At 41.6% G+C, this 13,242-nt stretch overlaps 1 protein-coding gene across 1 annotated transcript in view; it reads left to right on the forward strand.

Moving 5' to 3' along the window:
- The window catches only part of Ltn1 (listerin E3 ubiquitin protein ligase 1), a 55,121-nt gene that overhangs the window by 37,386 nt on the left and 4,493 nt on the right, over window positions 1-13,242 (forward strand). The window contains exons 21-28 of the mRNA XM_059277454.1: window positions 38-182; window positions 1,573-1,786; window positions 2,181-2,418; window positions 2,777-2,851; window positions 5,885-6,071; window positions 10,099-10,270; window positions 11,686-11,906; window positions 12,465-12,659. Coding sequence (XP_059133437.1) covers window positions 38-182; window positions 1,573-1,786; window positions 2,181-2,418; window positions 2,777-2,851; window positions 5,885-6,071; window positions 10,099-10,270; window positions 11,686-11,906; window positions 12,465-12,659 — 1,447 coding nt within the window. The remainder of the gene's footprint in view (window positions 1-37; window positions 183-1,572; window positions 1,787-2,180; window positions 2,419-2,776; window positions 2,852-5,884; window positions 6,072-10,098; window positions 10,271-11,685; window positions 11,907-12,464; window positions 12,660-13,242) is intronic.

Raw genomic sequence — 13,242 nt, forward strand, 5'->3', positions numbered from 1 at the left:
ACTATTTTCTAATTGGATATCTTTACCTTTATCACAGTAATCTGTCAGAAGCAAGTCCAGAGGTACTTGGTGTAAACATAGAAATCATGCGGTTCCTTTCCTTGTTTCTCAAGTACTGCTCATACCCTCTGGCGGAGAGTGAATGGGACTTCGTCATGTGTTCCATGTTGTCGTGGTTGGAGGTAAATCAACCTGTGTGTCATCACCTCTGGTGGGTCTTTGTGCATACCTGTAGATCCTTAAGTCATGACTGTTATTAGTTCTTTTGTGAAGAAAACAGTGAAAATACTTTGTAGCTGTTCCTGAACTAGGCACTGCTGGGCAGGCCAGAAAAAGGATAGCATTTCCTGTTTCCCAGGTGTTCGTTCTCCAATTTGCATTTAAAATTTTCAATTAACTTGTTTTTATTTAGTATTTGCAACACAGCCTTTTCAGGTTCAGTTTCATTATTGGCAAGTTTTCTGTTTGGTTGGTTGGTTGGTTTTGTGTTTTTTTTTTTTTTTTTTTTTTTTGGAGACAAGGTTTCTCTGTGTATCCCTAGCTGTCCTAGAACTCACTCTGTAGACCAGCCTGGCCTGGAACTCAGAGATTGGCCTGCCTCTGACTCCTAAGTGCTGAGATTAAAGGCATGTGCCAGCACCACACAACTGGATGTGATTATTTTTAAAGGATGCTATGAAATATAAGCAAAGTAATTTATGAAAAATAAACGTTTATAAATTTTATAAAATTGTTTTAATATTTTATAAATTTTAAATAATGTTTTATATTTTATAAATTATTTATCGTTATAATTAATCTTATAATTTATAAATAATTTTACATTTTATAAAATTTATAAAATTTATGAAAGATAAAAAATTGAGCAAGGAATTAGTGTTCCTTTCATGACCCAAAACAACTAGAAAAATAGTAACTTGTGAAGTCTGAGACAGCAAGTCAGTCAGGGCTGGTGTGGTCTAAGTCTGCTTTGTTTGGTTACCAGCTATGTGAGTTGGGATTTTAACTCCCATTTCATCCTGCGTTTCTTTATTTTATGATAGCTTATGTTCGACTTGTAGAGCTCCAAAGCATGTGTACTTAATGTATACTTGGCAAATGCAAATATTGTTTTCTTACATACTTTACAATTTTTTTTTTTTTTTTCCGGTTTTTTGAGACAGGGTTTCTCTGTGTAGCTTTGCGCCTTTCCTGGAACTCACTTGGTAGTCCAGGCTGGCCTCGAACTCACAGGCCTGGCTCTGCCTCCCGAGTGCTGGGATTAAAGGCGTGCGCCACCACCGCCTGGCCATACTTTACAAATTTAAAAGTTTATTTCAGAATAAATTATTCACTGGTAATTATTAATTTCCTGGTATTTAGTTTTGAAAGCTGTTTTGATATTAGCATACATAAATTTCTTTTGAACTATGTACTTCAACAACTGCCTTCTCTTCTTCCTCCTCCTCCTCTCCCTCCTCTTCTTTCTTCTCTTCCTCTGATTCAGAATGATGAAGATGTTCTCCATCCTGTCTTGTTTGTGGTATTCTGGTAGCAGCCTGCTTATCTATTTCATTTCTGTTGTTTCCTTAGACAACCAGTGAGAATCAGGCATTGTATTCTGTTCCACTTGTGCAACTGTTTGCCTGTGTCAGCTTTGATCTGGCCTGTGATCTCAGTGCCTTTTTTGATTCAATAACTCCAGATACTGTTGGCAATCTTCCTGTGAATCTAATCAGTGAGTGGAAAGAATTTTTTTCTAAAGGCATCCACAGTTTGCTGTTACCTCTTTTGGTGACTACTATAGGTAAGTACAAAGGGGCTAATGACTCACTCACAGTGACTGTTGAGTTTAAATAAGCTTCATTTCTTAGAGGCAGTTTCCATGCTGATGCTTCATGGTGCAGACACAGGGAAAGATGACTTGGTATCCGGAGACCATTGCAAGTTACGATATATAACTGAACAGAGTGCAAGACTAGAACCCCCCCCTAGAGAACTGCTGCTTTTTAAAAAGCATGCAGTTGAGGCCATTATAACAGTTGAGGGTAACGAAAACACATAATCAGTTTGTTTCCAGTCAGGACGTTATTAAAGGTTATATCTAGTTTTCATTTGGTTTTCTTAAATGACGTTTGATTTGATCAGCGCACTTACGTTACTTTCTTTGAGATGTATGTGTTTCTTCATTTTGATATCAGGAGAAAACAAAGACCTGTCTGAAACATCCTTTCAGAACGCAATGCTGAAGCCCATGTGTGAAACGTTAACATACATGTCAAAGGACCAGCTGCTGAGTCACAAGCTCCCTGTGAGATTGGTCGCCGGCCAGAAAACAAACTTGCCAGAGCACCTGCAGACTCTGCTAAACACTCTGACCCCACTGCTTCTCTTCAGAGCCAGACCTGTGCAGATCGCTGCTTATCACCTGCTCTACAAGTAAGGCAGCTTCAACTGAAGGAGTGCTTTAGTCTCTAAAGCAGGATGCCTGTTGAGTTTGTTTGTCTTTAGTCCCTGGGCCACCGGTCCAGCCTCTTGTTTGTCTTTAATCTTTAAAACAATTAAACGAGAAATGAAAGGAGACGGGATAGTAATAGGGAGGACAGGTTTTTGCCTTGATCATTTTTGTCCCTGTGTAATTAATTCATGTTTAGATAATCTTGGCCATAAGTAGTTAGTTTGGAAAAGAATTATTAAAAGATAAACTCACTACCAAGTATGTCTTGTTGGCCTAAAGCACAAGTTAACACTAGACAGCTTGTTATAAAGTATTTAAAAATGGTCTTCTGCTTCTCAGACTGATGCCTGAATTCCCGAAGTATGATCAGGATAATCTGAAGTCGTATGGAGATGAAGAGGAAGAACCTGCCTTGTAAGGCTTTTGGGCTTGGTTGCTTTCCTTTCACTTTTTTTTTGAGTATGTGTTTGCTGTGTGCTGGGTTTTGTGTGTGTGTGTGTGTGTGTGTGTGTGTGTGTGTGTGTGTGTGTGTGTGTGTGCGCGCGCGCGCGCGCGCGCGCGCGCGCACACGTTACAGGGCAAGGTCGGTGATGGTCCTCCCTTTCCTCTTGTCTGTGATGGTCTTGTTTGCTGCCGCAGTTTGCCCAGTTGGCCATCAGCCACTGGGGACTCTCCTGTCTCTACCTCCTATCTTGCCCTATGAGGGCTGGGACTAAAGAAATGTGCTGCCACCTCAAGCTTTTCATGAGCTTTGGGGATCCAAATTCAGGCCCCTAAACTTGTACAGTAAATGCTTTACCCACTAAATCACCCCAATCCCACTTTCCTTTTATAATCTGACTTGCCAGATTCTTAGAAAGAAATGCAAAAAAACTCTGACTTCAGCCTGGCGGTGGTGGCACACACGTTAAATCCCAGCACTGGGAAGGCACAGGCAGGCAGATCTCTGTGAGTTCGAGGCCAGCCTGGTCTACAGAGTGAGTTCCAGGACAGGCTCCAAAGCTACACAGACAAACCCTGTCTCAAAAAACTAAAACCAAAACAAACAAACAAACAAAAAAACAAACCTCTGACTTTAGAATTTGTACTAATTTTGTACTGTATGCGTACCCTTTGGAAGTTCCATAAGGCAAATGAAGTCCAAAGTTCATGTTAACTATTTTCCCTTTTTATTTTTAAAATAATTTTACTTGTATGGGTGTTTTGTATATCAGTGCACCACATGTGTGCCTGCTGCCCTTGGAGGCCAGAAGAGTGCAGCATATCCCTTGGAACTGAAGTTAATAGATGATTGTGAGTTGCCATGTGGATACTAGGAATCAAACCTCAGTCTTCTGCAATAGCATACAGTGCTCTTAACTATTGAGCCACATCCCCAGGCCCCATATTTTCTTGTTTAATTGCTCCTGAATCATATTTCAGTGTGCTACTGTTCATAACAACTTTCTTTGGGCATGTGGTAGCTGTGGAAATAGTGAGGTAGTTCAGGTATCCACAGAGCCATACTTTGTACACAGAATATAAGTGCAGAAGGATAAGTACAGTTTATAGAAAGCACCTTGTTTTTGCTAAGGGGCATTACAGAATATTTCTTTACACTGTGTGAATGTGTTGTTACTGAATGACCAATAGCTAGGCAGGAGAGAAGAGGCGGGACTTTTGGGGAGAGAGGAACTCTGGGAAGAAGAAAGGTAGGGAGACACCAGTGAGACACTGAAGGAGTCAGACCTACAGTACCAAGGAAAGGTAACTGAGCCATGTGGCAGAATGTAGATTAATAGAAACAGGTTTATTTAATTTATAAGAAAAGTTGGGAAAAAGCCTAAGCTATAGGCCAAGTTTTCATAATTAGTAGTAAGTCTTCGTGTCGTTATTTGTGAGCTGGTGGCCCAAAGGAAAGTCTGACTCCAAAGGGGCTTATAATTAGTGGATGCTGCTGCTCCGTAGTAGACTGTATAACGTGTGACAGGTGCTAAGAAACAGGACAGACAGCTTACTAGTGTTGCAGTAGGACACAGAAGAAAACTGGGCAGACACCGAGGTGACTGTTGAAGATGTCCATGGGAAATGCTGAGTGTGCATCACTATTGTATTCAGTTATTCAGCAAGCCCTGTGAGAGAAAGAACTTCTTCCGTTCCCTATTCACTTCCGGCTTCACTCAGAATGCTTCCCGGATTATGGCAAACTCACAGTTAGATCTCATTTGTTCAGTGAGAGTTGAACTACTGTGTACAAAGCAGGAGAGGATATAGTGGAAGAAACTAGAATAATAGTTGAGGAGCAGGTAAGAGATGGCCTTAGAAATGGTATTATTCGGCTAGGGAACTGGATCAGTTAATTCTATGAAGCGTGAGCACCCCAGTTGGAATCCCCAGTACCTATGTAAGAGACAGGCATGGCCAGATGAGCCTTTTACCCCAGGATTGGGGCAGGGGGTCAGAGACAGGCAGGTAGGTGCCCAGGGCTTGCTGCCAGCCAGAGTAGCCTAAATAGTGAGTGTTGAGTGTTGGGTTCAGTGAGAAGACCTTGTCTGAAGGGATAAGCTGAAAAGTGATAAAGGAAGAAACCCGATGTCCTCTTCTGGCCTCCGCATGCACATGATCTGGGCAAACACATACATGCATACGCCACACCCAGCCTGTGCAGATGAAATCATTAAGGATTTAGGACATCATTTGCTAGGACACGGCATGGCACCAGCTGATCTGACATGAGGTAAATTGCAGAAAGAAACAAGCTGAGGTGGAACCGTTCTGGAAGTTAGATAACAGTATTGGGTGGCAGTATGGAAAGTGATTTCAGACCTGATGTTTACAAGATAGCAGTGACAAGGATAGCAAGGCTTGGTCTGTGATACAGCAGAAGCTCGGAGGAAGCCTAGTTCATGAGTGAGCAGCAGGAAGCCAGCAGGGAAAATAGCACAAAGATGAAAGAACCAGGTTGGAGTGCTGTGATAGAGGAGGGTCTGAAAGCCAGTGAGGATTTCACTTTTTAAGACTCCCAAGTACTGAGTTAGGTGATCCAGTAAAGAAAACCAACTACACTGTGAATTAATGTGAATGTGAAGCTTCTCAGAAGAGAGATGCTCTGATTAAAATGAAAAGGGTTGGATAAATTGTGATGATCTTTTTGACATGGTCTGATTGCAAAGTGAGCAGACAGTAAGAACCGCAGTGGGCCGTAAGGCGAAGCTCAGTGCCTCCTCCTTCCCTTGGTAAGACACGAAGCCTAGATTCCCTGGTCCATTTCTGCCTGAACCACGTGCTTTTCTGGCCATGTGACTTGTTTTCTTATACAACAGAAAGTTGGGTAGGAGTTTTCTACAACTATGTTCAGGTGTTGACATCTTTTTGGGGAAATTTTCTTTTTTTAATGCTTGAAGTTTTTAAGTACTTTTAATTCGTTGAGAGACAAGTAAATGGTACTGTGTGATCGTTGTCTCCCAGGTCACCGCCGGCAGCACTGATGTCTCTTCTTAGCACTCAAGAGGAGCTGCTAGAGAGCGTCCTGGGCTGTGTTCCTGTCGGGCAGATAGTTTCCATTAAGCCACTGAGCGAGGATTTCTGCTATGTTCTGGGATACCTCCTCACTTGGAAATTAATACTTACTTTCTTCAAAGCTGCTTCATCTCAGGTAAATAAACACAGGTCATCTTGGGAGTGGTGGGGGCGCTATGGAATAAACAAGTGACAACTTTGGACTGTTGTGCTGTAATTTGTTCCTCAAAGGACCTTCCTTCCTATCTTTTTGATTCAAAGTGGGGATGCCCTACATTTTAATCTTAACCGCTCTAGTTAAGGTTCATATACCAGCTGTCAAGATTGTTGCTACTTTTTTTTTTTTAATATTTATTTTTATTTTATGTGTGTACGTGTTTTGCCTGTATGTATGTCTGTAAGGGTGTAAAGGTATGTATTCCCTGGAGTTGGAGTTACAGGCAGTTGTGAGCTGCCATGTGGGTGCTGGGAATTGAACCTGGGTCCTCTGGAAGAGCAGTCAGTGCTCTTAACTCCTGAGCCCCCTGTTGCTCCTTTCTTACTCTTCCAAATGCATGCCTTTTCCCCCAGAGTGAATCTTGGAAATGGGTCTGGGCCGTTGTTCCCCCTAACAGAATGTAATCACCTAATTTCTGTACTTTAGGGAATAATCTTACCATGATTTGACTTCATGCTAGCAGTGATTTTAGAGAATTGGAATTAGGTCTTGCTGTTTTTGGAAACCGCCATCTTTTTTGTTTTGTTTTGTTTTTCGAGACAGGGTTTCTCTGTGTAGCCCTGGCTGTCCTGGAACTCACTACTTTGTAGACCAGGCTGGCCTCGAACTCACAGAGCTCTGTCTGCCTCTGCCTCCTGAGTGCTGGGATTAAAGTGTGTGCCACCGCCATCCGGCTTGGAAGCCACCATCTTGCTACAGAGATTGAGTTGCTGCATCACTGAAAACCAGTGTATTGCCTCTGTGTGAAAACTTTAACCAGCTGTATTGCCTCTGTGTGAAAACTTTAACCCTGTGAAAATAGCCTAATAATAGCGAGTTACTGCGATGGCCACTAGATGTCTCTGTTATTTCACATTTCAGAAGAAGGAGCTCAGTCTTTCACACCCCCCCTCTCCTGCCCCTCTGCCTGTGTCATACTCTTTCCTTTTTTCATTTTTCAGATGGAATCTTGTTGTGTAATCCAGACTGGACTTCAACTCAAATCTGCTGCCTCAGCCTCCCCAATTCTAGCATTATAGGTGTGTGCTATCCTGTAGATTTTACATTTTTTAAAAAAATTATTTAATTATTTTTATTTTCTGTGCATTGCTGTTTTGCCTGCATATATGTCTATGTAAAGGTGTCAGATCCCCTGGAACTGGAGTTACAGACAGTTGTGAACTGCCGTGTGGGTGCTGGGAATTGAACCCAGGTCCCCTGGAAGAGCAGCCAGTGCTCTTAACCACTGAGCCATCTCTCCAGCCCGCGATTTTACCTTTTATTTCTTTAGAAATACTCACACTTTATTTAAAGATAAGCAAACAACAACAACAACCCCCCCCCCCCTTCTTGTCAGTTTTTAAGACATGGCCTTTATTCTGCCTCATCCTCCGGAGTGCTGGGATTACAGGTGTCCACTCTCATCCAGTGTCAGACTGTGTAATTACCTTGGGGAGTGTCTTCTGCCACAGTCAGAACAGTTGAAGACTTCTTGTCTAAAGTGGATGTAACTGTTTCTGACATTCTTTTATGAATTCTTAAATTATACTTTGTTGTTGCTTATACCCATGCCTTGGTACAAATATATTAGTGTGTACACTTTTTTTTTTTACTTTTTTTTTTTGTTTTGTCTTTTGAGACAGGGTTTCTCTGTGTAGCTCTGGCTGTCCTGGAACTCGTTTTGGAGACCAGGCTGGCCTCAGACTCAGAGATTTGCCTGTCTCCACCTCCAGAGTGCTGGGATTAAAAGTGTGCGCCACTGCAGCCCGGCCAAGTTTGTACATTCTTATGTTTGTGTATTTTAGGGGAGATCACACCAGGGCCAACATTGATCTAATTACTAAACAGACTATTTTACTTCCCATCAGGCCTGTTTTTAGGGTTAGTACTTTTGCTGATGCTGTATTTTAAGAGTCTCTTGGGGAGCTTTTAGATTTGTTCCTAAAGTATTATTGATGTCCAGAAAAATGACAGCAAATTTGGAGTTTGGTGTATATGAAATTTGTCCCCCCCTGCCATCCCCCAGATAGGGTTTCTTTGTGTATCCCTGGAGGCTGTCCTCACTCTGTAGACCAGGCAGGCCTCTAACTTACAGAGATCTGCGTGCCTCTGTCTGCCGAGTGCTGGGATTGAAGTGTGTGCCACCACTGCCTGGGGAAATTTGTCATCTTAAAGTCACCGTGTTCCTTGTATCAGGAAGATGGACATGAGCCGTGGTTTTGATTCTCGAGATAGAGGCAGGAACTTGAGATCGTACAGCTTTTCTTGTTAAGACAAGGTCGTCTATGCTGCTGTGGCCTAGAACTCACAAATCTGCCTGCCTAGCCGGGCAGTGGTGGCGCACACCTTTAATCCCAGCACTCGGGAGGTAGAGCCAGGTGGATCTTTGTGAGTTTGAGGCCAGCCTGGTCTACGGAGCGAGATCCAGGACAGGCACCAAAACTACACAGAGAAACCCTGTCTCAAAAAAAAGGGGGGGGGGGGGCTGGAGAGATGGCTCAGAGGTTAAGAGCACCAACTGTTCTTCCAGAGGTCCTGAGTTCAATTCCCAGCGACCACATGGTGGCTCACAACCATCTGTAATGAGATCTGGCACTCTCTTCTGTGTATATAATAAATGAAATCTTAAAAAAAAAAAAACTGCCTGCCTGTCTTGAAAATGCTGGGATTAAAGGCATGCACCATGGGCCCAGCAACAGCAGCATTTTTTTTCATACAATATATTCTGATTATGGTTTCCCCTCCCCTACTACTTCCAATTCTTCCCCACATCCCCTCCCATCCAATCCACACCCTTTCTGTTTTTCCTTAGAAAACAAACTGGCATCTAAGGAATAATAAATAAAATAAGACAGATCAAAATAAGAATTGGACAAAACAACCAAGAAAGAAAAAGCACAAGACACACACACACATTCACACATAAAAACTGAAATCTGGAACCCATAATATATACACAAACGACCTGTAAGGTAAAAAACAGACAACAACATAGTGCCCTGACTTAACATTATGAGACAAAAAACAAAAACAAAACACAAAAGCTCCAAAGATGCCATTGAAATCATTTCTGTTGGTCATCTCCTGCTGTCATGGGACCTCCCCTGAAGAGTAGTTTGTTTCCTCAGTGGGACTATGCTGTGAAGTGTGTGGCACAAAGAAAGGCATCATGATGGAACTGTTACAGAGACCAAAGCAGTAAAGACGTGGAAAGCACAGGCTGGGTTATTGAGAGACAAGTAGTTACGAAACATGAGTATCACACAGAGTTCTGGGGTACTCCCAGGGTGCCAGACTTTCCTAATTTTAAGAGTGACTAGAAATCCATTTTTTTTTTTTTAATAGAATTTCCTGTTTGGTGGTGAAACAATTGTGAAGACATTTTGGATTACTCATTCGTGTGTTCTGTTCTAAAAGAATGCTATATTATTTGGTATAAAGTTAACCTTGAGAATGAGATTAGTTTTACTCTGGAATTTGCAAGATTAAAGACTGTGGTGTGGAAGGAATGTGTGGGAGGGTGTAGTTGGTCATCTGTGGGGAATAGCAACTACATATTCTTGGCTCAAATAGAGCCTGTAAACCAATTTGGCTGTATTATTGATGGGGAGATGACTTGAGAAAAACATTAGAAACATGTATCTATTATAAGGAGGGGCACTGCTAGTTGATGAGTAAAAGTGCAGTGCCATGTCCTGTAGGCATTTGGGAAATAAAGATGTACGTATCACATATAGGAGTCTTCCTGTAATGGAGCTGTCAGTCACTCCCTCCGACACTCTCTGCCTTGTCAGTGTTGGAGATAAGTCTACCATCTCAGTGCACTGAACTGTATCACTAGCTCTTCTTCCTTCTAATTCCAAGTGTGGAAATACGTTGTATGGTATCATTGCATGGTCTATTATAGATTGATTTCTTTTGTCTTGGCTCAGTTGAGTTTACTAATACATTCTTTGCTTTCCTCCAGCTTCGTGCTCTGTATTCAATGTATCTTCGGAAAACTAAGAGTTTGAATAAATTACTCTATCATCTGTTCAGACTTATGCCAGAAAACCCTACTTATGGAGAGACGGCTATTGAGGTATCCAATAAGGACCCCAAAACATTCTTCACCGAGGAGCTTCAGCTGAGTATTAGAGGTCAGTGGTCTACACGGGTGCATGCTTCTTAGCTACTTGACTGAGTCCACATTGTACTAAACTTCCTAGAGGTATGGAGGATAAACCCCAAATGGAAGTCTTACCTATAGGGGTGCTGAAATGCAGGATTTTCTAAAATTTATCTGATAGGACAAATTGCTAGATCTTATGAATAAGTTAATAAAGAATTTTATTTGTTTTTGAAGCTTAGTATTCTATATGAGGTTTTTTTTTTGTTTTTTTGTTTTTTTGTTTTTAATTTTGTTTTTTGAGACAGGGTCTCACTGTGACCCTTGCTAGCCTGGAATTCTGTAGGCCAGGATGGCATCGAACTCATAGAGATCTGTCTACCTCTTCTGGGATTAAAAATAAGTTTGAAGCTGGGCAGTGGTGGCGCACACCTTTAATCCCAGCACTCCGGGAGGCAGATGCAGGCAGATCTTTGTGAGTTCGAGGCCAGCATGGGCTACAGAGTGAATTCCAGGAAAGGTGCAAAGCTACACAGAGAAACCCTGTCTCAAAAAACAAAACAAAACAAAACATAAAAAAGTTTGAAGTTTGTGTTCTTCACCTGGAAACTCATGTTTTAGTTGAGGAGATGGACATGGAGTGCACCTGGCTGTGTTGTCATATTATAAACTTATCTGAGGATGCATCATGTGGTGTGAAGTTTGGGGTGCTCCTTTAAAAAAAAAAAAAAAAGGATTATTTTTATTTTATATATATGAGTGTTTTGTATCTGCACTACATTTCTGCCCATAGAAGCCAGAAGAGGGTGTCTATTCCCTAGAATTCGAATTACAGACAGTTGTGCGCTGCCATGTGCATGCTGGGAATCTAGTTCCTCTGCAAGCGCAACAAATGTTCTTAACCATTAAGCCATCTGTTCAGATCCTGGGATCTTTTTGTTGGTTTGTTTGTTTTGCTTTGGTTTTTAAAGACAGGGTTTATCTGTGTAGCCCTGGCTGTTCTGTAACTTGCTCTGTAGACCAGGCTGGCCTTGAACTCAGAGTTCTGCCTGTCTCTGCCTCCTGAGTGCTGGGAGTAAAGATATGCACCACCACTGCCCAGCTGCAACTTTTATAATAAAAACAAAAAAAACAACAACAACCTTAAATGTTCCTTTTTTTTGAAAAATATTTGTCTCATTTCATTTATGGTCTTTTGTGTGAAACATAGGATATTATTTCTAGACTTTTCTGTGTCAGTGGGATTTTTGCTCCTATGTCTTGTTGTGGTTCCATTTGAGTGTGTAGGAGGATGCTGATAATGTGAGTTGGGGTCGTTCTCTGTTTTATGAGCTACTACACTGTTGTTGAGTAAGGATGGTAGCTTTCTTTATTTTTTTTATTGTTAGTCTGCTCTTCTAGGTGAGAAGTACATATCACTGACTTGGAATTTGTTTTTTTCCTCAGAAACAGCAACTCTTCCCTACCATATTCCACACTTAGCATGTTCAGTCTATCATATGACTTTAAAAGACTTGCCTGCCATGGTTCGGCTGTGGTGGAATAGCAGTGAGAAGCGCGTTTTCAATATTGTAGATAGATTTACAAGCAAGTATGTCAGCAATGTTCTTTCTTTTCAAGAAATATCTTCTGTACAAACAAGTACACAGCTGTTCAGTGGCATGACGGTTAGTATTGTCTTAACTTTTTCCAGAAAACAAATACCTTTGTCATCATAAATTGTAACCTTTTGATTCAGAATTTATAGAAAACTGTCTACCTTATTTTCTGATTCCTCTGTGCCAAGAAAGATATAGTGGGCATCCAGCTGATACGTAATACTCTGGGTGCCTTTTGACTGTTCAACAGTGCTTTGTTGTGTTAAAACCTACAAAAGTTAGGTACTTTCTATGAGTAGTTAATTGTAAGACAGACTATACATGTCATAAAGTGACTCTAAAGCATGCTAAAGTCTTTTATTTTTGAGAGAGGGTCTCACTTGTAGCCTTGGTTCACCAGAAACACACTATGTATATGATGGGATTAACAGCATGAACCATCACACTCTGCCACATGCCAGGCTCTTAAACCCACTTTTAAAATGCCTGGTATCAGATAAATGATGTGTTGATCTCCTTTACCCTCCTAGGTAGTCTTCAGCTATTAGTTGATCTAACAAAGTGTTTGGATTTTTGAATAACAGGAAGCTATTTGGTAAAGAAAAAAATACCTTTCTTGTATTGTAGGTTAAAGCGCGAGCTACCACCCGAGAAGTGATGGCTACTTACACCATTGAAGACATAGTCATTGAGCTTATAATCCAGTTGCCTTCCAATTATCCCCTGGGTTCAATAACGGTGGAGAGCGGGAAAAGAATCGGGGTGGCTGTGCAGCAGTGGCGCAACTGGATGCTGCAGCTAAGCACGTACCTCACCCACCAGGTTTGTCTCTGCGTGCACGCTCCCTTCCAGACCCGAGGGGTGGTCTGTTTCAAAGAGCAGCGGAGCACAAAGTGTAACCTCTGCTTACGTGACAAATTACCGATGCTTGGCTAAACACAAACACATTCCTAACTGACCTGAAGCTCCCTCCATCCCTGCTTGAAGTTTCAAAGCTCTGATGAATGTTCTGTTGTTCGGCAGGGGCAGGCTTTATTCCCCTGACACTGACTGCAGAAGGTGGAGAACTTGAGGGACTCCTGAGAGGGACTAGGTTGATGAGTGCTGCTTTCTCAGTAGCTTTTACCCCTGCATTTCAACTTGCTTTTGAGCTTAAACAATCAAATCTCCAGTTTTGTTTGTATGTTGTAAAGTATATATTTTAAGTACTTTACAATAAAGGAAATTATTTTAAAGCAGATTTACATTCCATTATTGTGAGTCAGTTGAGGTCAGATGATGTCATCACTGTCAGTTGAAAATTAGAAAAGCTGTTCTGAATGACCTAATTTCACTAGAGAAGCTGAGAGCATAACACTTAGAGGATTGGTTCAGAAGGCTTTAAAGTCTTTTTCTTTCTTTCTTT

This window comes from Peromyscus eremicus, chromosome 12, assembly GCF_949786415.1.
Source record: "Peromyscus eremicus chromosome 12, PerEre_H2_v1, whole genome shotgun sequence".
NCBI classification, from domain to species: Eukaryota; Metazoa; Chordata; class Mammalia; order Rodentia; family Cricetidae; genus Peromyscus; species Peromyscus eremicus.